General features: G+C 38.2%; 1 protein-coding gene across 1 annotated transcript; it reads left to right on the top strand.

Annotated features, from left to right (window-relative positions):
* Nucleotides 1-466: 466 nt before the first annotated feature.
* On the top strand, nt 467-25902 carry LOC124356937 (mediator of RNA polymerase II transcription subunit 17-like). Its single transcript, XM_046808246.1, has 9 exons — nt 467-653; nt 4108-4293; nt 6460-6601; nt 7852-8032; nt 10700-10869; nt 12056-12277; nt 13247-13506; nt 23474-23783; nt 24847-25902. Exons 1-9 carry the CDS (start codon nt 565-567, stop codon nt 25204-25206), a joined length of 1920 nt encoding a protein of 639 aa, XP_046664202.1. The 5' UTR covers nt 467-564; the 3' UTR covers nt 25207-25902.

Raw genomic sequence — 25902 nt, forward strand, 5'->3', positions numbered from 1 at the left:
GAGTCCCGGCGGAGCAAGTACTTTTTGTGATTCAATGTTTACTGAAATTAAATTTGGCTATTGCCACTTATACAAATTTAATAAATGTAAACAAAAGTCATTTGACAGGTATTTGGTCTTCCGATCATGTGTTAGTTTGGTTATTTAAACGCATATGTGACCGATACGGCCAAATACAATATAATTGAATCGTAAAAAGTAAGGGCTCTGTATAACCTCAATATATTATACACATCAAATGAATCAACATAAACAAATCCAATGTTATTAAACATAACAATACAGTAGTTTGTATAAAAATGTTAACATTTACATACAGTCTAAAGATTTAACGTTCACAACGTTAACAAGGCTAAAAAATAGGGTACTACAAAAATAATAAATTAAATTTGACTAAAAGGTTGCTAAGGTTGGCCACATTGCCATATAAACGCTTGTTTTTTGTGTAGAACACCCGCCCAGCAGCAAAAGAAACGAAGCAGCCAGCAGTGAGCAGTTTTGTTGGCCGTTGGCAGTCGGCTAATGGGAATTATTCCGAATTGTTAGCCTGGTAGATATTCTAAGATGGCTTACTCCGTGAATATTTCTGTGGAAGCACCTATTGAAAATCAAATTCAAGAAATCACTTATGATGGACAAGAAATTTACCAAACGTAAGTATTTCTCTCAGTCACAGTATAAAGCTTATCATTTGATATTTTAGAGGAATATGTTAACAGTTAAAAGTATTAGCTTGTTGATAGTCAGTAGCCTAGGCTTGACATTTTTAGGCCTACTTATGTGTAAAAGCAATGCTATTAGTATGTATAAGATAATTATAATCATTAAACTGGCAAACTTTTTACTCATTCGATCTCTTTAGTTTGATTTGTTGTACATAAAAGGTTGGTGTTCCAAGTAGTCATAGCCTATTCTGTGAGACCATCCACAACTCAAATTAATTTCAAGTTCAAAATAATTGATTAGTATCGATTTATTATATCGATGGTTATGATTAATTAATATCGTTTACCAATTTTGATATAAAAAACCGAGTCCACTTATCGTACCCTACCCATAATTTTTAATTAATATAATTACAACATAACAATAACATTAATTTACCTTGTGTATTTTCAAGGATAAATGTGACTGCTTGTGAAACAATCACACTTACGTCACTGCTCTTGCCACCATTAGTCAGTAACTAAACACATGATTTTAATTTTGAATTTATTTCCAAACATAATTTTACTTTGAATTAATTTTGAGCGAACATGTCGAACAAAATTAAGTTTTATGCTTTTAAAATTGTAGTATAGTGAAGCTATACTTTTATATTAATTAAATTAATGTATTTGTTTCAGATTATATAAAATAATTAAACTTGATTTAAAAGGCCTTTGAGCAGTATAGTACTTACGATTACTTTTGCCAATTTGAAATTGTATTTCTGCAGGTACTGATGCCATCAAAAGTAATTCATTAATTAAAAGTCAAAGTTGGAGTTACGATGTTTGATTATATTTATAATACCAAATTTAGAATGTTCAAAAAGTCTTCTCAAGATCGTTTTTAGATATGTCATGTTTGTTCTTAATTTTCTTGCAGTGAAACACTATTTGATTTCAACTTTGAATTCTAGTTTTCATCTCGTCAATACAAACTAGACAATTTGGATATAAAAGAGCAAGTTCATTATCTTGTAACCACTTAAAACATTGCTCAGTGTTTATAAAAACATTATGAGTCAATATCTGCATATTCATCGCCATTGTTATTGTTGTTATCGCTAGACTTTTCCTACATAAATGAAATAACACCTGGTAATGATGTCACTAGCAACAGCTGTAATGACGTCACTAGTCTAAATAAAGAAAGCTGGCAATGATTAATTATGATTATCTATATGTCTTATAAGATAATATAAATGTTAAAAATCAATAATCATAATCCGATTGTGTTGGTGGCCGCTTATTTTACTGTAGCCATTAGTTCTATTGCTAATTCTTGTTTCAGATTAAATTAAGCTGCAGTATAATAAGCGGCCACCACGACAAATAAATCATCAATATTTCTGCTTATCTAAACTATTGAACAATAGAGAACCAAAATGACAGACCAAATTACTATATAGATAGGTTAGGCTGCAGAATAATAAGTGTCCAACACTTGAGTGATTGATAATAGCGAATCATCAGTATTCATGAATAAAGAATCCTCACTACAACTATTCAAACCAAATTTTGTTGTAGGTTGCACTCTACTTTAGCCACATCAGCTATAACGATCTTATCCGCTTTTATCAATTTCTTAATATGTTTTCATTCCCAGAAAGAATTTGTAGGCGTTGACGATCCATAATTGCACATTAACTAATAATGTGTTTGAAATTTTATATCTGAAGTAGTCCAACAATCTATGGGAACGAGTGAAATCAGAGTTTCTGGATGGGGAGGATAACAAACTAAGGAGGAGTAGGCATTGGTGGAAGAGATAATTGAGATACCTAAACTCAGGCCAACAAAGTAGAAGAAAGTTTAGAGGCCCAAGCATTTTTATTACAGTTTCTACTTCTATGGTGAAGACTGATTGATGATTATTTATCAAATTCTACCTCTATGTTGACATTTATTACTCTGTGCTCTCAACATTGGTTTTGAATGGATTTTCCTTTTTGTCATTGACCGGTTTCATAAATTTGAAGTTTCATACAAGCAGCCAAGAAGTTGTATCCTCCTCTTCATTAAATATTTCTTAAGTTTATATTATTTTTATATCTTTATTATTTTATTTATTTTTATGTTTATTGTGCTTGAAATTTTATTACTTTAATTCTTGTGTTGGCTGTATATACGTACGTATATAATAATATGTACGTATGTATAGCCTGATAACAAATAGTTGATAAGAACTTTGTTGTACCCAATAATTTTGTTATATAATCAGATTTGAATTTACCCGTTTATAAATGTATTAGTTTATCAGTCTATGTTATATTGTATTGAATTAGGTATTACATCAACATGTTTTATGAATTCAACTCTAATATAACTTAATTATCGTACATTTTGTAATTAATAAACTACAGTATTTGGCTCTATAACATGATCAGCTAGAAAACTCAACAATTCATGCACTCAAAAAGTCCTTTATTTATCCTGGAGGAGACTTGCCTGCATGTCTTCGTGGGTTCGGCTGGCTTTTGTACACAAGAAGTTTTTTAGAACTATTGGAGTCAGTATGGGCCAGCAGTGTCATGATCGAGAAGAACTTGGCGTGCAACCACTGAGTCTAAGATGAGGTGTTATCTTAATATCAGGGTTATCTGGCACTGATTTTGTTGCTGATAATATCTTTAATATAAAAAGATTGTCTCACAAAGAAACTTCAAGAGTCTTCATATTTCTTATTAATTGTTGTTTATTCTCATTGTTTTTCTCAATTATTGTTGTTTACTTGTACACGTGATAATTCTAAATACGTACATGCATCAGTTCTTTTTACCAGGCATTATCCAAATTATATCATTTAAAACTGGCTTTACTTTAGAAATTGGAATAAATAAGGCAGTAGTTCTGCCCCCCACCACCAGACGCTATGTCAATCCATCTGGACAGTAACATAAGTGCAAAACTTGACTTACTGATCAGGATCAGTTCTATCTCTCATCAACTACCACTCTGAAAAATTTAACAGATATTGAAGACAATATGTTTATTACTATCTATATTCAAGACAATATGTTTATTACTATCTATATTCAAGACTGATATACAGTAAATACTGACTACAGTATGTATTGATTTCATAACTAGTATAATTTTTTTATTACTGTTACCTCAGACCATCATTCCCAGTGCTCACAGCAAGACTCTGGACTTTGATGTTTATTATAAGGTGGACACATTATTAAATATTCTGTATACTGTAGTTTTAAAAATACTGTAAATGTATTAGTTTTTTTTTTCATATAACTGCCTATATATATAAAATTTGCTTACTGTCTGAAATAAGTTATAAACCACACTTGTTCAACTTGTCTATCTTTTTTCAATTGTGTTTTTTTTCCAAGAAATTTAATTGCTAAGTCATACAATAGGCTGATAAACTTTTTATTTTTTTCAGCCCTTTGTCAATGTCAGAGAGCCTGGCTAAATTGGCTCAGAAAATAGATTTCAGTAAAACAGCAACAGATCATCTACGGAAAGAACCTGACTCTTCTGAACGAGGAGAGGAAGATGGATCCACTAAAGATTCTACATCTTTTCAGTCATCGCTTTGGCCTTGGGATTCTGTTAGAAATAAACTCAGGTAAAGTTTGTAAATTATTTAACCCTTTTAATTAATTAATTGCTCTAGGTGTGTGTTCCTAAACATCAACCGCAAAAGTGGCAGATAACAGTATCTAATGACAAACTGTGAGTTGGAAGTGACAGCTTTTGGATTCTGTTGATCGGTGCAGTGTGAACTTATGGTCTTAGAAGATATTTTAAAGCAGAATGAATGTATCATACTACATTCTATATACCACAGGAAAAGGGAGATTTTTAGCTATTATTTTCATCTTAAAACGTATTCGTTTTGTTATAACTGCAAATCACAAAACACAAAGTCAATAAATTCTAGTCGCCCAAATTGCCACCTCCGAATTGGAAAATGCTAGAGATATTTGATGCTGAAGTCACTTCTGAATGGCCTCATTGTTAACAATGTCTTAGTAGATAGAACGGTCAATTTAAAATATCATGTAGTAATTAGGCCTAAGGCTTTTAAGCTTTAAATTTTATAAATTAGTTTTTCATTGGAAATGCGTTTATGGTATTAGGTGAGAAAAAACATAGGTTAGAAATGTAATTATAATAATTATTATAGTCTAATATATCGGGGACATTTTGTTTATATCTGAATAAAAGCTGTGCTTTAATTGGAGAGTTGATGTATTTATATTTTGTGAGCAGTTATATATTTTTGGCAACTTAGATTAATGCAGAAATCGAAAAATAAATAATTACATGTTGAAAGTCTAATTTGCAGTATAGAATCCCCGTTAGAGATAATAATGCATAGATACGAGGGGGTACCCAAAAGTAACTGGAATTGTATTGCTGGCAGCCGGCAGCGAGTAGTACACACTCCTGCCGCTAGGCGTGTGTCGCGCAACCCATTGCGAGCTCAGTGACCCCAGTTCCGTTGTCCTAGTGCATTCTGTTCGTTCGTAGTGACTGTTTTCGCTAACCCTGTTTTGTTCTTGTTTCGTTTTTTGTCATGGCAAGTTTAAGTGAACAACGTGCAGCTGTGAAATTTTGTTTTTTACTTGGTAAAAATGCTGCAGAAACTATTTTAATGTTGAATACAGCTTACAAAGATGATGGTATGGGGAAAACTCAGGTCTACGAGTGGTTCGTTCGATTTAAAAATGGCGACATGTCGATTGAAGACAAACCTCGTTCTGGACGTCCATCAACCTCTCGAACGGACGAAAATGTTGAGAAAATTCGTGAACTTGTGCTCACCGACCGTCGACAGACAATTGAGGAACTATCAGAGAGTAGTGGGTTAACTTGGAGCTCGGTTCAGCGAATTTTAACAGGAGATTTAGAACTGAAAAGGGTTGCTGCCAAATTTGTTCCTCGACTTCTGACTGACCATCAAAAGGCACATCGAGTTGAAACTTGCCGCCTTCTGAAAGAACATCTCGAAAATGATCCCGATTTTCTGGAAAAGGTAATTACTGGTGATGAGTCATGGTGGTTCTGGGTTATGACCCAGAAACGAAGCAACAGTCAAGCCAATGGAAGTCTCCATCTTCACCTCGTCCAAAAAAATGTCGTCAAATCAAACATCAAAACCATGTTTATTTGCTTTTTTGATGCTAAAGGCATTTTTAAGAAGATTGCGCAACAGTGTTCGCCAGAAAAGACCCGATTTGTGGCAGACTGGAGACTGGTTCTTCCACCACGACAACGCACCGGCACACACAGCCATCTCAGTTAGGCAGTTTTTAGCCAAAAACGGCATGGTTCCGCTGCCCCACGCACCTTACTCGCCTGACCTCGCTCCATGCGACTTTTTTTTATTTCCACACATGAAAAGAGGCTTGAAAGGTCAACGATTTGACAGCGTTGAAGAGGTTAAGAAAAAAACGAAGCTCGAGCTTGCAGCCATTTCTAAAGATGACTACAAAAATTGTTTTGATCAATGGAAATACCGTTGGGACAAGTGTATTAGTTGTAATGGAGATTAATTTGAAGGAGATAAAGTCGTATTGTAAAAAAGTTTGATAATATATAATTTTTATAAAATAATTCCGGTTTTTTTGGGTACCCCCTCGTAATTCACTACTTTCTCAACCATTTATTTAGACCGCATATTGAACTGACTCATCAGATGTGCAATATATATAATTCTTTTCCATTCTGCAGTACGTAATCTATGTTCATAACCTAAGCGAAATTGTTCAAAAATGTAATTGTCCAGGGCGGCGATGACGGAAGTGTGTGTCTTGGCTGACGTTCTGAGTGTAGCGAAACAGAAGAGATATATGATCTTGGATCCTGTTCCTCAGCCAGATCCGATCCCTCAGGCAAAAGATATGGCTCAGATATATGCCAGGAAAAAGGTAGCAGTTTAATATAAATTCATAAGTTAACGTTAAATGATTTTGGATAGCATTAGATTTTTTTATGTGTAGATATGAAAAGTTTCTTTTTATTTCAAATATAACCATTTTAATAATTAAGGTTACTCTCTGTGTTTAAAACTTTTCTATCTATATCATACATTTTTACCAATTTTTATTGTTAACTCATGTCAGCAGATTATAATTTTTCTACAATTTTTGTTTCATATCTAGAATAGAAATTACCTCAATTTTTTAGGTTAGCTGTTTATTGTAGGCAACAGTCACCAAAATTTGGAGCTGAACGTAAAATATAGGTGGTCTTCCAAATTGTCTGAAAATTTTCATGTATCAATACTATCTCAACTAGATGTCACTATTATTTGATTATTTTTTAATTTATTCTTTTGTAAAATCAGAGCTGCATAATAATCAAAGTTAAATAGGTTAACATACAATTTGTCTCTTGTTAGGGAACATCTAACTGTCTACCTGTTAGTTAAACTCTAAGGTAAAAAACTAGTACTTTCCCCAATGGTTAAAAACTAATTAACCGTTCTACTAAATCAAATTAAAAACTCAAACTGGTAATGGGATGTCAATAAAAAACTAGTGTATTTACTTCTGCCCGTATTACAATAAAGCTTTAATAAATTGAATATAGGATTAGATCCAAAACAGGGTTTTGAGAAACACCAGAATTTGTGATTATTTTTATTATATATTCTCTTTTGTTAACTTATACTGCATCTACTTGAGAGTTTTTACAAATAAGATCAGTTCAACTAGATTAAAGAAAATAACATTAGATACCTACGTATATGAGTCTCAGGTCCAGATGTTTTGTAACATATAGATTACCATGGTTTCATTACTCTTTTGAATGTTTATATCTAGCAGTATAGCCAACTGAATGTTTTACAGCTTTAAAATTGTTAGTCTTATTTAAGATGTAGGCATATAGTCAGACCCGTATTCAGACCGGTTTTTCGGAAAAAATTTTACTGAGGCCCAAGTCAGCCCCACCACACTTGTACAGGGGCGGGTGGCGGTACATGATGGGCCCGGCCGAATATCCTTTCCAAGGCCCGCCGAAGCTGAGTATGGCCCTGCATATAGTACACAATATATAGCTCATGTAAAATACACAATCAACTAAACAAATAGTTTTAAAAAAACAATATTTTTTTCAGTTTAAACGTTCCTATTTCCAGGTTTATTAGAAATATAACACTAAACTTGTGCTATAGGCCCTAGCTAGTGCGGCGGCTGTGTTGATTAATGGAGGTGACAGACTGAGGGCAACACAGAACGAGGCGGCTCGCAATCGAACTATTCAAGACTTTCACATTGAACTACTGAGACTGCGACAGAACTGGAGACTCAAGAAAGTGTCCAACTCCATAATAGGAGATCTGAGCTATAGGACAGGTGAGAAGTCATTAATTTTATAAATAAAAATCAGGAAGAGTTGACATTAAATATTTTCTAGTTATTTTTCATAACCAATTACAACTTATTTTGATTAACACTTTTTACACCAAATCAAATTACAGAGTACTTTTAAGTTTACTTGTATTAATAGTTGATTTAATAAGCTAAAAAAAAATTGTTTAATGCTATGTTGGGGAATGTTTTAATGATTTATCATGTTTTGTTTTTTAATTATAAGTACCAGTATGTATAAAATCAATGAACAAGGTTATTTTGGTATAAAATTATATCCTTTTTACAAAATCATATATGTAAACAAAAAAGATCAAGTGAAAAGTAGAAGAATTTAAATGTTCCAACTATATTAACCCTTTTAGTGCTAAGGGGTCTGGTGCATTGCCATTTTAGGGCATAAATGCAGAGTTTTAGTAAATTCCTTACTATTTCCTTATTTGAGGTCATATCTTGTTACGTTTTTTTTTTTCTTTTTTTGTATTGAAGATAAATAACCAATAAACAGAAATAAATACAAAAAAGTACATATTTGGATTGTTATAATATTTTTATAATAATATAATAATATTTTTTTCACTTTGGCATACAATTTTAGTATGTAAACAATTTCATATTACTTTTCTGATGCTACCATCGGAAAGAGCAACTAAAACTAAACAAATTGCATTTATTTTATTTTATTTTTACACAACAAATAAGAAGTGTGGATGACAAATATAATATGTTGTCCGCACCAAATTTTGCCCTACATATAATGTTTGAAACGCTCAAGAGAAATGTAATACACTTACTATTATTAGCATAAATACTTTATTAACTTTAGTATTATTTATAAAAGAAAAAAATTCAAGCACAGTTAACACTTTTTTTACCTAAATAATTGTTTTATTCAGTAATAAAACTATAAAAAAAGGTGAAGTAACTCATCATAACCCGCAATGTTTTTATTAGACATTGTTTGTAACTTAGTAAAATATAATACACACGTAAAACACAAATGAAAAATGAAGTAATGCAATGATTTGGAATACTAATGAAGTAGTATTTTACAATTATAACACAATTTAATGGATAAAATAAGATAAAACAGATTAAACAAAGCACAGCGTCAGTTCCCTCGCAACGTAAACATCCGAACTGACCTTCTTTTTATTTCACGTCGAAGACGTATAAACAGCTGGTCATCGGCAATCAAATATACAAATATCGTTACTTTATGGCTTTTGGATGAACTGTCATCGTTTGCAGCCAGTAACTTGCATAAACTGAACCAATACATATAAAAATACGCTGCGTCTATGATGTAGACGCTGTAGCACTAAAATGGTTAAAAAGACAGTTTTTTCCAGTTGTGTACAAAATCCTCCATAATATGGTAAACATTAAAACAAACTTCCGAATGTAATGGCGGAATATCAGTACATGTCCGTCAGTTTTGTTCTTGTGTCTCTTTATTTACAGTTCCTACCTCAAATGACAAAAAAAGGGTATGACAGTGGTTGAAGTGGATTTGCAAAAAAATATTAAGAAATTAATCTTTTGGAAAATACATCACTAAAGAACTTCATATGTTATTCTCATTTTGTACTGAAGTATTCTTCAGTGAAGGTCATTGAAATCAAACCTTATTATGATTATACCAAGGAAAATTTTGAAATGACCCGATATAGCTAGAGTGCAAAACATGCTTCGAGTAATGATAGCAAGTATACTTGCCATAGGCCTTTCAAGATGCACGGCTGACATGGTACAAAACAGGAAAAGCAGCTGGCAGCCACTACTCTTCTCAGATGTTCAGTTTGCATGATAGCAGATGACAGTACACAGCAAAATTGACTTGCCCTGCTATCTAGTGGCAAATTCTACAACTAATATGATCCCCTAATATTTTGAAACGTAGTTTGCAAACTAACTCGCTTTTAGCGTTCAAAAGGTACATTCTTTAGATTTTTCGAACTTATATTTATTAGTTTAAATTATAATAGTAATACATTAAAATGTTATAATATGAAACTTTTATACGTGTTCCAAAATTTCCACCATCTAATGTAAATTTTGAACTGATGAGAACTTCCAAATCTCCTTTAGAGGTATTTAATAACATCACCTGATTATGTTTTTGATGGATTCCAGAATTTAAAAAATTAAAAATTCTATAAAATAAGATGGGGGTTTTTCAGAAAATTTTTAAATGGAATGACTCAAGAAATACCTCAAATAAAATATTTATGTAAGATAAAATTAAGTGCATCAAGAAACCCAATTTCAGTCCACTATCCAAAATGGGTGGTTGAAACAAAGTTAATACTCTACCTTCAACTGGGTGTTATGTCCGATAGGATCAATTTGGATGCTTATAGCTTTTACTTTTCTTCAATATATCATTGTAGCAACTAAGTGTATTAATGTAAATAGAAATAAAACAATTAACTCTAAGCCGCCTCTAGACAGGAGAGTGCGTACATGATGCATCACTGTAACAACAGACTACGCTTATAACGTGTCCTTGAGATGATAACTGAAAGATTGGTTATCTCAAATGGCTGTCCCCTCCTTTATTTAGGTTAAATGAAACTTTGCTGTATCATAAATTCAGCTGGCAAGCAGGATTTTCTGACCAAATGTTATAGAACCATAACACTGTTACAGCCGGGTCGAAGTATGCTCAGACAGGTATATTTGAAGTGACCAAAGCTGAGGAGGAGCCCAGCACCAGTACCAGTCCACCACCCTCCCCTGGTGTCGCACCACCTGTCAAGCAGACCTCGGCCCTGCGCGTCACTGTGCCTAGTGAACTCCAGGGTGTGGCATACATCAAGGTACCGCTACTGATCATGTGATTTAAAATAAAGCTTTATTTCCTCACAACCATTATTAAACTTAACAGAATTATGGACATCTGCCATTAATTCTACAAGAACGGAAACATACCATTTTAAGAACTGGTTTTTGCCCTCTTCTTCAGGTGTGAAATCCTACAACTAGATTAAGCCATTAACCACTTATCACGGTACCGTCCCCTGATGTGCAAATCAGGACCAAAACGCCCATCACAACAAAACGGCACCGTATTAATTTTCTTTCTAATTTTTACATACATTTTTGTGGTAGCCTATACTTGAAAAAAAGGTAAAATAATATAACATTGTCCATACAATCCATTATCCTTATAATTATATTAACATTATAACTAAACAATAAAATAGCACATGTAAGTTATTGTACAGGTTAGCTGGTTATTTAGCTGGAAACTAGAATTGAAAAGAACAAGCATAAATAATAGAAACTTTTTTTTATGTAAAGAATTAAATTCCCCACAAAAATACAAGGATTACAATAAAATTTAAATTTTGGTGAGAGTTTCACCAAATCCTTGCACTTTTTGCATGTTTTCTTGGATTTGTACAAGGACTATATGTGTAAGAATATTAAGTGGCCAGTGGGTAAATAACCATGTAAAACAGCAATCAAAACATGGCGATGAGTACTGAGTCATAGTTACAACAAACACTGTAATAAAAATATTCCTGATAACCAGCTGCACTTCTGAAACGGTACACATCATAGCAGACAAGTCGAGACAGAACCAGTCTAAAACTGTCCTTTATATATAGTTTTAAGAATAAGTAGTCTCTTCTACTTTTTTTAAGATTGCATTGTATTATATTTAGTCACTTACCACATAAAAAACTAATTTATTGTCGTTGGTTTGTGAAATGTGTTCAAAGGCCACAGGAGTCTGTATAGTGCCAGCATAAATTTGATAGCCTCCAACTAACTCAGCAGCAAGTCTGATCTGAATCGGTGATAAATTCTAGAAGTTAACTCAACTGTCCTGAAGTATTGTTATTGATGTGTACAGGTGATGTGCAGAACCAAGAGAATCTGCTGGCTCATAGTATCAACGTGATAGGCTCTAGTCACCCTGTCAGTAGCTCTGACCTGTACTGCAGCAGCAATTAGGGCCACCCATAATGCTCTGACGTATTGTAATGGTGTGTGCAGGTGATGTGTCAGAAAGGCCAAGAAGACATGTGCAGCGCTAATATCAACATTATAGGCTCTAGTCACCCTGTCAGTAGCTCTGACCTGCACTGGCAGCAGAGATTGGAGGCCGCCCAGAATGTCCTGTTCTGCAAGGAGCTGTTCAATCAGCTGGCGAAAGAGGCAGTGCAGTTGCAAAGTCCAATACCTCACATGGTTGTCGGCAATCAGATTATGGCCACTGTAAGTTTATGTTTTAATTTATGTTGTTGTTTTCTATAGCTTTATACAGCTGAATTAATAAATAAATAATAAAGATTTTTATAGAGTTTTTATATGTCTTGAATAGTATAAATATCAATACATCTTGTTAAAAAAGTATTCTAGATACTCTATGTATCTAGTATTCTATGTGGAATATACTGTGATGTTTGAAATGGGTAGGGCTAGATTTATGATTTATTCAATAATTAAAAAGTGAATTGTATCCACCATTGTTTGTGGTTTTTTCAGTATATTGAGATTGAGAGATGATGAGTTTTTGTTTTCAATGATTTTATGGGATTGGTCAGAGACTTAAATTCACAAATACAATTAAATTATTTTAAGTCAAATTAAAATTACAAAAGTTTTAAAAGAGTTGTGATCATGATTAATGCTTAGATGACCAAGGTAGGTATCAACAACTGTATTTAAAATGGCATTGCCAGTAGTATAAATAAATTGTTACAGTTATCTAAATGAATGTTATAATCTTTCAGTTTAGAGCTGGCTGTAGTGAAATGATATAAAATATTAACCTATAAAAAAGCTTTTTAAACTTCAAGCACTTTTACACTGTTATTTTTAATTGTAGAATTCTGATAGATATCACATTTTAATGGTATGATTAAATTGCATCCAAATGTTTTTAATTTTCTTGTAAACTATATAGTTTTCTAATATTCAAATTATGAATAATACCAAATAGTTTTGAGATTTTTTCTGAATTACCAATAAAAAATACAACAAACTAAAAACCATATAAGTGCATATTAATTATATTTTTATTAGATATGAGTAAAACTTGTTTCTAAATATTTTTGATATTATGTTTTGTTTTGTTTTGTTTTATTATCTAATCTACAAAAGTGTGCCATTGATGTGTATCAGGAATATACTATAGATAGTAGGTGAGTACATAATTGATATGAATGAGGTGAAATGGTGTAGGTGTTGCCGGGACTGCAAATGATCATAGAGCTGTGCCACAGTGGGACAGGGAAAAAATCCTCCACCCCACAGAACCAAAGCCCAGACCACGACCATGTGTTGGAGCATTCTTTACACCAACTGTTGCGGGAAGTGCACCACAAAAACACTCACCACCCCTTCCCTCATCCCTCTTCAGCTCCCATCGGCCCCTCTAAGCGCAGGTGTCTGGCGGGACCCAACGCCGCTGACAGGCATCAGCTCCTAGAGATGTCTAAGAGGTATGTTCACTGTTTATTAACGTTGGTTCTTTATTCAACTACCAGTTCCAAAAACGCAATATGTTAATAATCTGTACATTTAATCCTTTGACTGGTGGGTTTTTCACTGTTGTAATGCTTCAGAAAGTAAATTTTGTTTTCTTGTCATTATACAGTAATTTGCTAAATCACATGTACGAGGTGTGATCAAAAAGTTCCAGGACTGAATTTATATACATTTATTCATACAACATACAGGTTATTCGAATTTGTCTCCTTCAAAGTACTCCCCTTGGGAAGCTACATACTTTTCCCACCGGTGTTTCCACTGATCAAAGGCCCCAGAAAACTCTTCTTTAGTAAAGGTGTTAAGCAGCTCCGTCGTTTTTTCTTTAATTTCGTCAACTGTTTCAAATCTTCGTCCTTTCAGGGGTCTCTTGAGCTTTGGGAAAAGAAAAATGTCTGCTGGAGCCAGGTCAGGTGAGTAGGGGGGCTGAGGAATGACAGTCATTGCGTTTTTTACACAAAAGTCACGGATAACTAATGCAGAGTGAACAGGAGCATTGTCATGGTGAAGGACCCAATCACCACATTGCCACAGCTCAGGTCTCTTTCTTCTCACAGCATTACGCAAGTTTCTGAGGGTTTCAAGATAAACAAAACAATTAATTGTTTGACCTTGTGGAAGGAATTCATAGTAGACAACACCTTTACAGTCAAAGAAAACCGTAAGCATGACCTTCACATTTGATTTGACTTGACGTGCTTTCTTGGGTCTTGGAGAGCCTTTTGATGTCCATTGTGATGATTGGGCTTTTGTTTCCACATCGTAACCAAAAACCCATGTCTTGTCTCCCGTAATGACATGATCCAAGAAGCTTTCGTCGTCATTTGCCTTTTGAAGAAGTTCCTCCGAAACATGAATTCGGTGTTGTTTTTGGTCTTCAGTCAACAGTTTTGGCACAAACTTTGCTGCAACACGACGCATTTGAAGTTTTTCAGTTAAAATTTCCTGACATGACCCAAATGATACACTCTTCTGCCATTTCACGAATTGTTAGTCGACGGTTTGATCGTACGAGAGCGTTCACTTTAGCAACATTGTCATCATTGATTGACGTTGAAGGGCGTCCAGAACGAGCATCGTCGTCTGTGGATGTTTGGCCATCTTTAAACCTCTTGAACCACTGATGGCAGCATGATCGGTTTAGACATTCTTCACCAAAAGCCTCTTGTAACATCAAAAAGGTCTCAGAAAACGTTTTGTTCAGTTTCACACAAAACTTCACACAAACACGTTGCTCTTCTTTCACATTCATTTTCATTAAACAAATAAATAGCCAAACTCTATAAAACTAATCTCAAACAAACTGTGCTAATGTTACTTTCAGTGATGTTATGATTGATCTGCAAACACAGCTGTGTTACTGTTGAGTCAGGGAATACAATGCTGCCAACCGCATCGCTGTGAGACATTGCATTCCCATCTTATATATATAAAAATCTTGAGTCACGATGTTATGTTGCCAATAAACTCCAAAAAACGAGGCTGATGAACCAATTTCAATCTAATTTTCACATGGGATGTATCCGTAATTAGTTCTAACTTAAGAAGATAGGATAGGCTCCTGGGCATGCGGTTAAAAACTGCCTAGAGGACAAGACCATATTCACTAATCTCAGTAATAGAGAGGCTAAAACACAGTCTCTCCTATTGCAAGGACCTTGGTTGCTTGGTGAAGAGCCATTATGCCAAGAGCAGAACACCATGGATCTAGACTGGGAAAGTCAATAAATATTGGGTGGTGATGAATGGCGTGGGCAACTCAGTACAGGGCTGGTGCCGAAGAGGGAGGAGTTCTCTAGAAGGTCCAGTACGGATGGCGGTCGGCGAGTCAGTCTGCAATGGCAACGATTCGGCGGGCGGTTACCACAAAAGCGTGATGAGTTAATGGTGAATAATGTTACAGAATCTAAACAACATTACCCAGGAGGGTAGCCATTCTGGGTGAATCCTTCTTCTGGTGTCTTGACACCAGGCTGTCTCAAGGATTATGGGGGAGACAAATTCTGTGATGGGATGGGGTACGTGAGAAGATGGTGGTAGGCAAACCAGGCACCGCTTCTCAAAGCACTTACTGGAGAAAAAAATTAGATGGAAAGACCAATTTCAAGGGGGGAGGAGGAAGGCGGTTCGCCAGGAAGCGCTAAGCTGCAGCGTTCACCAATTCCAGCGGAAGAACTCCTTGCCGGGACTTTTTTTCCATTGGTGAGCCACAACCTAAGAGGTCTCGAGAAGAAAATTTCTTTTTTTTCCTACAGAAGAAGACCTATAACGAGCTCTGGAGAGCCAGAGAAGCCTAGGGGCGGGTTATAAAATGACACAGGAACTGCAGGAACTTATAGAACAGATGAGAGAATGGAAATAAGATGTGATGCAGTTGGTGTGTGGTGGGTAGTGGGGTGGGAGATTAAGTGGGCGTTGGTTTATGCGTGTGGGTGTGCGTGGTTGTTGTTGGTTTGTTGGCGTGGGGGTTTCGGGGGGTGGTGGTTGATGTTTTGTGGGGTGGTGTGGGGGGTTGTTTTTGTTGGTGGTTTGGGTTTCGGTGGGGTGTTTGTTTTGATGTTTCGTTGGGGGGGTTTAAGGCGGAGTGTGGGGTTGTGGTGTCGGGGGGTGGGGGGTTTGGGTTAAGGGGGGGGGGTGTCGGGTCTGTTGTTGGTGTGGTGGGTGTGTTAGTTTTGGTGGTTGTTTGGTGGGTGCGGGTGAGGGTGCGAAGTTGAGGGGGTGGGCGGCGGTTAAGGGGCAGTGGGTTTGGGGGGGCGGTGATGGGTTTTGTTGCGAGCAGGTACGTGTGGTGTGTTTCGGTGTGGGGAGGTGGGAGGTGTTGTCGGAGCGGGGGGGGTGGTTTGTTTTGGGGAGGTGCGTCGTGTTGTTGTCCCGTTGGGGTGCTGGGTGGTGGTTGGGATGTGTTTGGGTTGGGGGTGGGGGGGTGGGTGTTTCTTAGATTGGGGGGGAGTGTTTGGGGTGGCGTTCGTTAGGGGGGGGTTTTGTAGGGGGGTGGAGTGGTTGGGGTGTCGAGGTGTTGGGCGGGCCCGAGGGGGTGGTCGGGGGTCGAAGTTTAGTGTTAGTGGGGTGTGTGGGGGTTTTGGTCGGGTGTGGGGGTTTGTTATGGTCGTTGTGTTGGGGGGGGGGGGTAGTGGGGGTTGCGTGGTGAGAGAGTTGAGGTGTGGTTGGCGAGGTGTTGGGGTAGTTGTGTGGAGGGGCGGGTTGTGGTGGTAATCTTCAGTCGGTGGGTGTGGGGGGGCGTTGTGGGGGGCGGGGGGTTAGGGGGGCTTGTTGGGGTAAGGGTTGCTCGGTGTGGGGGGTTCGGTGGGGTGGCGTTGGGGGAGGGAGGGTGGTTGGAGGGGTTAACGGTCGTTTTTGGGGGGGTGGTTGTGGGTTGTGTGGCGGGTGGTGTGTCGGTGGGGGTGGGTTAAGAGTTTGGTTGGTGGGAACGTTGTTGTTGGGGGGTAGTCGCGTTAAGAGGAGAGGGTGTGTGTGGTAGGGGCATTAATGTTGGTTTGGCCGGGTTGGGGTAGGGGTTGTGTGTGTCGGGACGGGGGGTTGTGTGCGGCTGGCGTTGAGGGCAGTGGGGGGTAGAGGGGGGTTGCGAGTAGGGGTGGGGTTTGTGTTGTTAGTGGGGGGGTGGTGGAGGAAAGGTTGTTTTGTTGGGGTTCGTTGGGGGGTGGGGTGTCGCGGCGGGGTTGTCGGGGTTGTGTGTGGGTGTGGTGTGGTTAAGGTGGTGATGTCTGTTGCTGGTGGAGTGTGTGTGTTGGTTGGTTGGAGTTTGGCCAGGCGTTTTGTTTTTAACTTAACTGGTTGTGGTGGTTTTGTGGGGGGACTGTGTTGATTGTTTGGGTGAGCGAATGGTTTGGGTGGTGTGGTGTGAAGTTTGGTGTTTTGGTTGGTGGGTGTCGCCGTTGACCGTTAAAGCGCTTGGAAAAGTGGTCGCTCCCTGACATGGAATTTATGTTATCACCGCAGCGATAAAAATGTGCCTAGGAGATGTACAACGAGAAGGAAGTCCAAGTGGGATGCCCACAGGTGGAAGAGCAGTTAGAAAGGGCAATCGCAGACCTTTCCATACAGAAAAATAGACAGAGTAACTGTGATCCAGAACACAGGGAAAGAGGCAGGCTTGGTCACACCAACGGGAAAGGGAGTTCGGCGGAAGATGATGGTAGTAAGCAGGCAGTGAATGATTTGCTGGACGCAAACAATTTAAGCAGTCTGCTCCTAGGAAATGGCTGGCGTTCCATTGGTACAGAAAATACAGGATTCAAGAAAAGCCAAAAACCGTCAGAAGAAAGGAGGGGTTTCAAAATGATTAAAAACCCAGGAAGGAACAGACAAGAAGTGCTTTCGCCACAGTGACCAGGAGAGGCAGGCGCCAACAAGACGAAGAGGATAGTTGTGCGTTGAGACTGAATACCCACAGGACCTATGCAGACCTTGTCAACTTGTAAAAGACAAGGTGGACTGGATGAGACGGGTGCTAAAGTATGTCATTCGAAAAGCAAATAACGGAGGTTGGTCATCAGGCTGAAAAAAGAATCAGGCAAAGCTGAAGCACTGCGAGACAAGAAAGCCATTGTAAATCAGGGCAACCGAGGGAATCTCTGCAGTAGCTCCCAGAAGAGGGGCAGTTTGCAACATCAAAGATCTGGAAGGTTATGACGGCTACTGAGGAGGACATTTGGCTGCACTTGCAAAAGCTTTGCAGGTCGGTGTCTCGATCTGGATGCAAAGGTGTCTTCACTAAGACCAGGGGCATATGGGGAAAACCAGAATGCAAACAGTAATCCTCCCAAAACCTACAGCAAACAAGTGGGCCGGCCGGTAGACTCAAGATAGGCTGGTTACTGTGCAGAGTAAAGATTTCGCGAGAGAGCGGATACGTTGTATCGTTGTCTTGAGGAAGACACATTGCACGTTACTGCAGGGGTACTGACGGAGCACAGTGTGTTTCTTTTGCAAGAAGGAAGGCCACAAGAGGAAGGAATGCCCAAAGAAGGGGAAACGTAATGATTAGCTTTGTCAACTAAAATGGATGAAGAGCCAAGCTGCAATAGATTCTTATTGCAAGCACGGCCAGGAGGGAAGGAGGTTGATTCATCATGCTTAGTGAACCTAATATTGGGCAGCAAAATGATCAATCTTGGTCGTGTTTGATGCTCCGCCAAGGGTCCTGTGTAAAAAGATAAGTCAGGTTCATATGGTAAAAGGAAGAGGAACACGGGGAAACAATTTTGCATGGATTGAATCGAGCGGGTTGTCTCGGTGTGTAGTTGCTACTTCCTTCCTGGCAAACAATCATGGAGTTTGAAGAAAGAAACGCTAGAAGAACTTGCGGTTTTAGAAGGAACATGTTAGAAAAGGAATAATATTGTGGTGATTTTAATGCAAGGCTGGAAGAATGGGGGAGAAACGTGCTCAGGTAAGAAGAGGAGGTTAGTTGTTGAACTGGGCTGCAGGAAAAACAAAAAAAAAACGTGTGTCCTGCTAAATGAGGGGAAAGTGCAACATTTAGAAGAGGAGAGTATGCTCATACTCGACCTTACTTTCGTTACAGAAGATTTGCAGAGAAAAGTAAGGGTGCTGGAATGTCTAAGTGAGGAGGGGAAACCATAAGACGACCATGAGCAGATATTTTTTGAGCTGGTGCATGGACATGAGGAGCCAGAATGCACCGTTACTGCAAAAGGGTGGAGGAGGTGGAGAGTACGGCCGAGTGGACATGGGAAATTGGAGGGAGGATTTCCTGAGGCGACACCTGATGAGATAGATGGAAGATCAGCGCGATGAACTGAACTTCAAGCATTTGGATGAAGTGTGTTGGGGAAGTATTGCAACCAAGGATGCCTGGTGCTAGGAATCAGTATACTGGTGGACCGCGGAGGTGGCAGCTTTAGATCATCATGTAAGTCTTTGCGGAGGCGATTTTCCAGGGCGAGAGGAAGATCGCGACCAGATGCATGCTGGAAGTGGATGTGGTTGGTGGTGCTGCTCAGTCAAGAACCCAAAGATACAGGAAAGAGATCTTGGAAACCAAGAGAGAGACGCAAATGGCAAGAACCTATGTGACCTACTTGAGGCAGATCGTGGGGAAATGCCTACAATAATTTGTCATGACGAGATTTGGCGCAACCTAAACAGTGCTAATAGAGAAACAATTTGAAACAGTGCGTAGATGTACTTTTCCCTGAGCACCCACCTGTAGTGCCAAGAGGAAATTGTTTCTCTGGAGAATTCCACCTTTCACCAAAAATGAGCTTATGCTGGCGGGGAAAAAAGGATTCAAGTCTAACAAGAGCCCGTACCTGATGGCATTCCCAGAGGATAGTAAAGGTGGCGAGTGAGTGTAGTCCCAGACAAGGTCCTTATAAGTGTTAAATATTGGCCCTGAGAGAGGAGAGCTTCCTTGCAGGCTGGAGATGGCAAGGACTGGGTCCTCATCCCAAAATTGGTAAGCCAGGAGGCAGACCAGACTCATTACAGGCCACTGTGGTCTGTGAGTACTGTGGGGAAAGCTGTTGAGCAACTGCTGGTAGGAAGACTTACAAGAAAGAACTTGAGGAAAACACATATGCTTTGTCTGGACACCAGTTTGGATTTAGACCTGGTACGCTTCAACAGTAGTTGTGTGGACATGGTCATCAAGTTGGTACGAGTAGCTGTGGTGGAGGCCGACAAACACGGGGAAAATACCAAGCGGTGCGTCCTTTTTGGATGTGAAAAAAAATGCCTTCCAATAGGCTTCTGGCAGAAGTTATTGCGCGGTGAAAGCGAATTTGGAGTATCTCCATATCTTAGGCGCATGGATTCAGGCGTATTTAGGGGAAGAGGAACACTGGACCTGGGAAATGGAATGAGGAGGCAAGTTACCAGTGGGAGTTCCACAGGGATCAGTGCTTTGCCCACACCCTTTGGAATGTCCTGCTACGGACCCACAGTGTTTTCGCCTTGCTCTCCCGACTGGGGTACGAAATTGATCGGGTATGCTGATGACTTGGCATGGTGGCCAAGGGAAGCACGGGAACATGTTGTAATGGGAGAGATCCAATGAAGCCATTGCACGAGTTGGGGATCATCTGCAGGGAACTGTAGGACTTGGAGCTGGCACCACAAAAGACTGAGGCAATTATCATGGCTGGAAGGAGAGACTGTCGACGATCACTTTCGGGTTACAGGGTACGACTGGTCACACCGAAGACTAAGGTCAAGTACATTAGGATTTGGCCTGGATAAGTCTTTGAACTTTCGTTCCCCATGTTATGGATACTAGCAAGAAAGGCCTCTGTAACGGCAATGGCAATAAAGTGGGACTATGAAGAATGTTCGGGGCCACCAAGGACGTCAAAGAGGCGGCTGATTTTACTCAGCAACACATGTCCTTTACTCTTGTTATGGTGCACCGGGTGTAGTGGGCGAGTGCAATGCAGTTTGGAAGAGCAAAGGAAGCTGCACTAAGGGTTTCAACGGCTTGCTGCGATGAGAATCAACCTTCAGCGTACTGGACGATATCTCTCGACGCTGTTTTGGTGCTCGCTAGGACTCCTCCATCCATTATTTGGTGAAAGATGAGCAATGACAGCTACTGGGAAGAACGAGACAGGGGCGGAGCGGCAGGAAGGACTGAGGGATGCTTGGGCAACGAGAGTGGGGAGGGTCTCAAGTAAGGGCTCCTGGACCGGAAGGGCTCATACCAGACATTAGGAGTTTGCTTCAAAGGGACACATGGGGAGGTAAATTTCCATGTGACTTCAGATCCTCTCAGGTCATGGGTGTGTGTTCGCCGTTACTTGGAGAGGATTGGCAGAAGTAACTCAAGTATATGCCTCACTACTGCAGAGAGGAAGATACTGCTGAGCACACTTTCTTTTTCTGTAAGAGGTGGACAGTGGAGAGAGCCAATTGCTGGGAAACAAACCGGACAACTGATACCTGAGACTTTGGTCTCTCACATGGTGCAGTCGGAAGACATGTGGAACGCCGTCAGTAAGATGGCTTTTCATTATACGGAAGAAAATGGAAGACGAGCCAGTGAGGAACTTGAGGTGAAGAAGGAAAGCATTTAGTGCAAGGACACTCACCCAGATGAAGAAATGCTAAAAAGTGTGGTCCCGGCTTGGAGGGCAGGAAAAGGACGAGGGTGGGGTTTAGGGGTCGGCGATCTTCTATAAACGTAGTCCCCAAACCCCGCTATGCACTGGAGTGATGGGAAGAGAGAGAAACCCTCCATGTATCTGATTGCAGATTTCCCCATCCTCAGCCCAAAAAAAAAAACAAAAAGATATAGGATAGTTATTCATCTGAATTATTCGCTTATGTCTGTGATTATAAACGGAATAAAATGAATGAAAAGTTTTCAAAGCACCTGCACATTATAAACCTTGCAATTACGAGATAGATAGTATATTAAAACAGTGAAACACTATTTGAAGGCGCTAAGTTATGATTGTTAATTGTCTAAACTAAATTTTGTGTTGAACTTAAAAGGTTTGAGTGGTAGACCACTTTTGTAATAAAATACATTATGCAATGTACAATACAGTTTTTGACATATTTTTCTTGATCGTGGACTCCATGGTAAATATAACTCGGGGTTGGAAAATATAATTTACTTCACCAGAAAATGTCATACGCGGGCAACAAAACTTACGAAAAGCGTGCGAAGCGCGGGAAACAGCTAGTATATAAAAAGTCCTGGAACTTTTTGATCACACCTTGTATGTTCTGGGTGCCCGAAAAGCCCTACATCATGGAATTAGAAAAACATTCAACACTACAAGTTCATATCGTTCATTATGTTTTCTCATATGGGTCAAACCGTAAAGAATAAAATTGTGAAGTATTATATCAGTTATGCTGTTCATCCAAAAAGGCACAAGTAAGAATTGGCAACTCTTATCATTACACTCAAGCTCAAAAATTGCAACTTGTCCAGCAATCTTTTGCTAAGTATCAATTGATATAGGTCCAACAGCACCCCACTCGCTGACATTGCTGCTTCTTTTGATTCTTTGTTCTCCAAAATCAAACTTCTGCTTTAAGGATGCCGATTTCAACATGTAGTAGAGATACAATAAAGAGTAATTCAGTCATCTTGTGAGGTTCCAAAAAGCAACTTCAAACTGCTTTGAACAGGGGAGACAGCACTAGGCAACTGTGTGTTGCAGAGAATTATAAGACTCAAAGCCATGAGTCAAAACCGTCTTTACTAATAGTGGCAATTCAGATAATATCTGAATACACCTCATATATTCTTTGAAGCTGAACTTGTTGTACGACTTGTAAAAATCAATATTAATGTGTCTTTTGTTTAACGCTACGAATACCATCGATGCCTTAGGCGTCAATGCGCATTCCTCTGTGTTTTACTTATTTATTTCACCAGCTGTTGAATGAAACCAATGTAGTTGAAGACACCTATTTTGATGACCTTTATTTTCATGCAGACTGGATATCCACTTACCATTCTCACACAACTAGAAAAAATCATTCAGAGAGTCTAAGTATCACAACTCTCTCTGTTTTGTATGTTCTTTCCTGAAATTGTATCGCCTAAGTATATATGTCACAATCAATTCAGATATTATTAATCGAGGATAAGTCAATTAATTTTTATTAGTCAAGACAAAAAATGGAAATTAGTCCAAAAGGGCTACAAAACAGTTGAATAAATATACTGTATGTATGGGGCATTTTGTCAACTACGGAGAGAAAGAAAAAGGTGGAAGAAGTGGTCTCTTTGGATGGTTAACAACCAAAGTGACCATCGCAACAACTAAAGTAAACACCTGTACATATTATCTGTAGATGTTCGAGTTTAAGTCAAAAAAATAATTTTAGTTTTATAAGATAGCTTTGACTCTACATCTCATGATTATATTAATTGTATCATTCTCTTTTTACTGTTGTAATATCCTTGGTTCTGCTGTGTTACAGCCAGACCTTGCTGGAAGAAATTATCCAGCAGGCCCAGCACTTCTTCATGCGACTGCGTACGCAGTATGTTCTGGACGCAATAGCAAAGGACGTTAAGGACCCGCTAATAGTTTCTCACTGGAATGGGCTCAATTCTCCTACACTATCTTGTGTCAAGGTAAACATTGTGAGCAGTGGCTACGACACTATTTGTCGCACCTCACTTGTAGTCCACATCGGAGAGAAGAGTCTGAAATGTGTGGGTCGTGACGGCCGCGTCGTGCACATGAGTTATGAGACTCAGGAATTGCGAGATCTCATCTATTGTCAGGTAAGTTTTGACTTAAATACAGTTTCAGAACTTGCATCCGCTTTGCACCAGTTATCTCTTGCAAAGTTAGCATAGGCTTTTGTTTTCCCCTTCCTAGAGTCCTTTTTCAATCTTTGGATCTTCTTTTTTAGTCTTAGATAGATTTTCCCAAACTTGTGAATGATACAATAAACAACCCCTTTTCTCAAGTTCGCTTACAGAAAAACAGTTAATTGCAATAGTTTGTAGAATAGTCTTACTTTCTTCATGCACAAGCACAAAAACGCTCTTGTTCTGAGCCTTTACATAACCTGAAATCTTTTAATTTGAGTCATTCACACTGTTCTGAAGAAAGTTATAATGAAGAAACAGCTGGAAAAGTACTGCAGATTAGGTACTAGTTTTGAAAAACATATAAACCATTCACTTGCATGATCATTCACAGCCTCTTATTTAACATATAATTTTAAAGTTTGTGGCCCATATAAACATTGGAATATTATTATTTTTGATAAATCCTTTTATCAGTCGATTGCACTTAAGGAGTGATTAAAATTATAGAATCTACTGTTGGATGCAAAACTACACTAGTATACTAAGTATAATAAGTGAATTAATTACATATATTTATTCAAAATTGTCTTCCTATTATTTTTCATCATAACTCGGGTATTTACTATTTCCAAATATACCACATACATACTTAAGGTAACTAAGTATCAAATTCATTGGTATTTAAGAAATGGAACATACAGAGCTCAAATTGTAAATAATATATATTACTGAGTTTTATATAACGTTACTACTTGTAAATTCAAGTAGGTATATGAATTGATAACAAACTTTTCAGCTAGCAATACTTTTTTTTCTTTCCGTTATAAAAATACCAAAAAGAGTCTAATCAATAATAAAAGTCACATTCAACCATAGGTGCTTTGGTAAAAGTAAAACTTACAATCTGCCATTTAGTATCAATAATATTATACCAAATAAATATTATAGAAATAAATCTGCCAATTACAATTGTGGATTTTTTTGAAACAAGAAAAATGCCTGTAGTAAAAGAAGGAATATGTATGTGTAGATCTACCAGCACCAGATCACCGGAGTGCAGGCTCTGGCAAAGTGTATGGGCTGGCAATTCTTGGCCAATAGCTTTCATCTAGGCATCGGAGCAGTCGAGATGTTGGGCAACGCAAGCAGTTGTATCCTAGCGTCACCGATCGGAGACAGGATGATAGCCGTGAGGTGTGAGCCTCTGGGTGGCGTTCAGGTCTCCATAGCTCACTCCCCCCGCAAGGACTTCTTCAGTGGACAGCTGGTGAAGGAGCGAAAATGGGAGAATCTTGGGGGAGCCTTTAAGGAAGTCCGATGGGACAAGATGGAAGGCAAGAATTTCCTGAACAAGATGGAACTGCTGATGGCAAGCCTGACCAGCTCCTAGTGCGGACTCCCCTACTCTGGGCTGCTGAACGTGTTGTGAGTTACAGAATCCACAGATATGTTTGTCAAGTTTTACGTGTTGATACCACCACTTTTAACGACAAACAATTGCCTCGGTATGACTAAAACCTACAAGTATTTTTTTTAAGTACCGTAACAAAAGATATTTTTAAATATAAATTCTTTATATTTTCTAAACTTTATTTTTAATTCTTTGACAACTATAACTGCAACAGTTAAAATTTACTTTCATATTAAATTGTTGATTAGTAAAAGTTATTAATTAGGAAGCAAAAAATAAATCAGTGAAATATTTTTATATATAATAATAATGTTTCAGCTAGTTTTAGGCAGTGTTTTCTTTATATTATAACTGATAATCATTTGTTTCAACAATGACAGCATATTTTGCTAGTAATAGTGCTTAAACTGGTGGATTTTGCAAAAAAAAAAAAAACAAAAACAAATTGAGGTAAGCATTTGTTTGCATACAACCAATGTAATTGTAGAAACCTATCTGTAACTCACAACATTAGTACGTGCGTCCTGTGTGAAGAAATATGAGTGAAAAAAGTATTATGGCCAACTTGAGCTCAACTTCTACTATAATTATTAATTTGTTAATCTTGCCAAAGAGTGTTGCAACATGATATTCTCTGTGGATGCAAGACATTTTGTGATTACATTATGTAAATGA

Source organism: Homalodisca vitripennis, chromosome 3, assembly GCF_021130785.1.
Source record: "Homalodisca vitripennis isolate AUS2020 chromosome 3, UT_GWSS_2.1, whole genome shotgun sequence".
In the NCBI taxonomy this organism is placed as follows: domain Eukaryota; kingdom Metazoa; phylum Arthropoda; class Insecta; order Hemiptera; family Cicadellidae; genus Homalodisca; species Homalodisca vitripennis.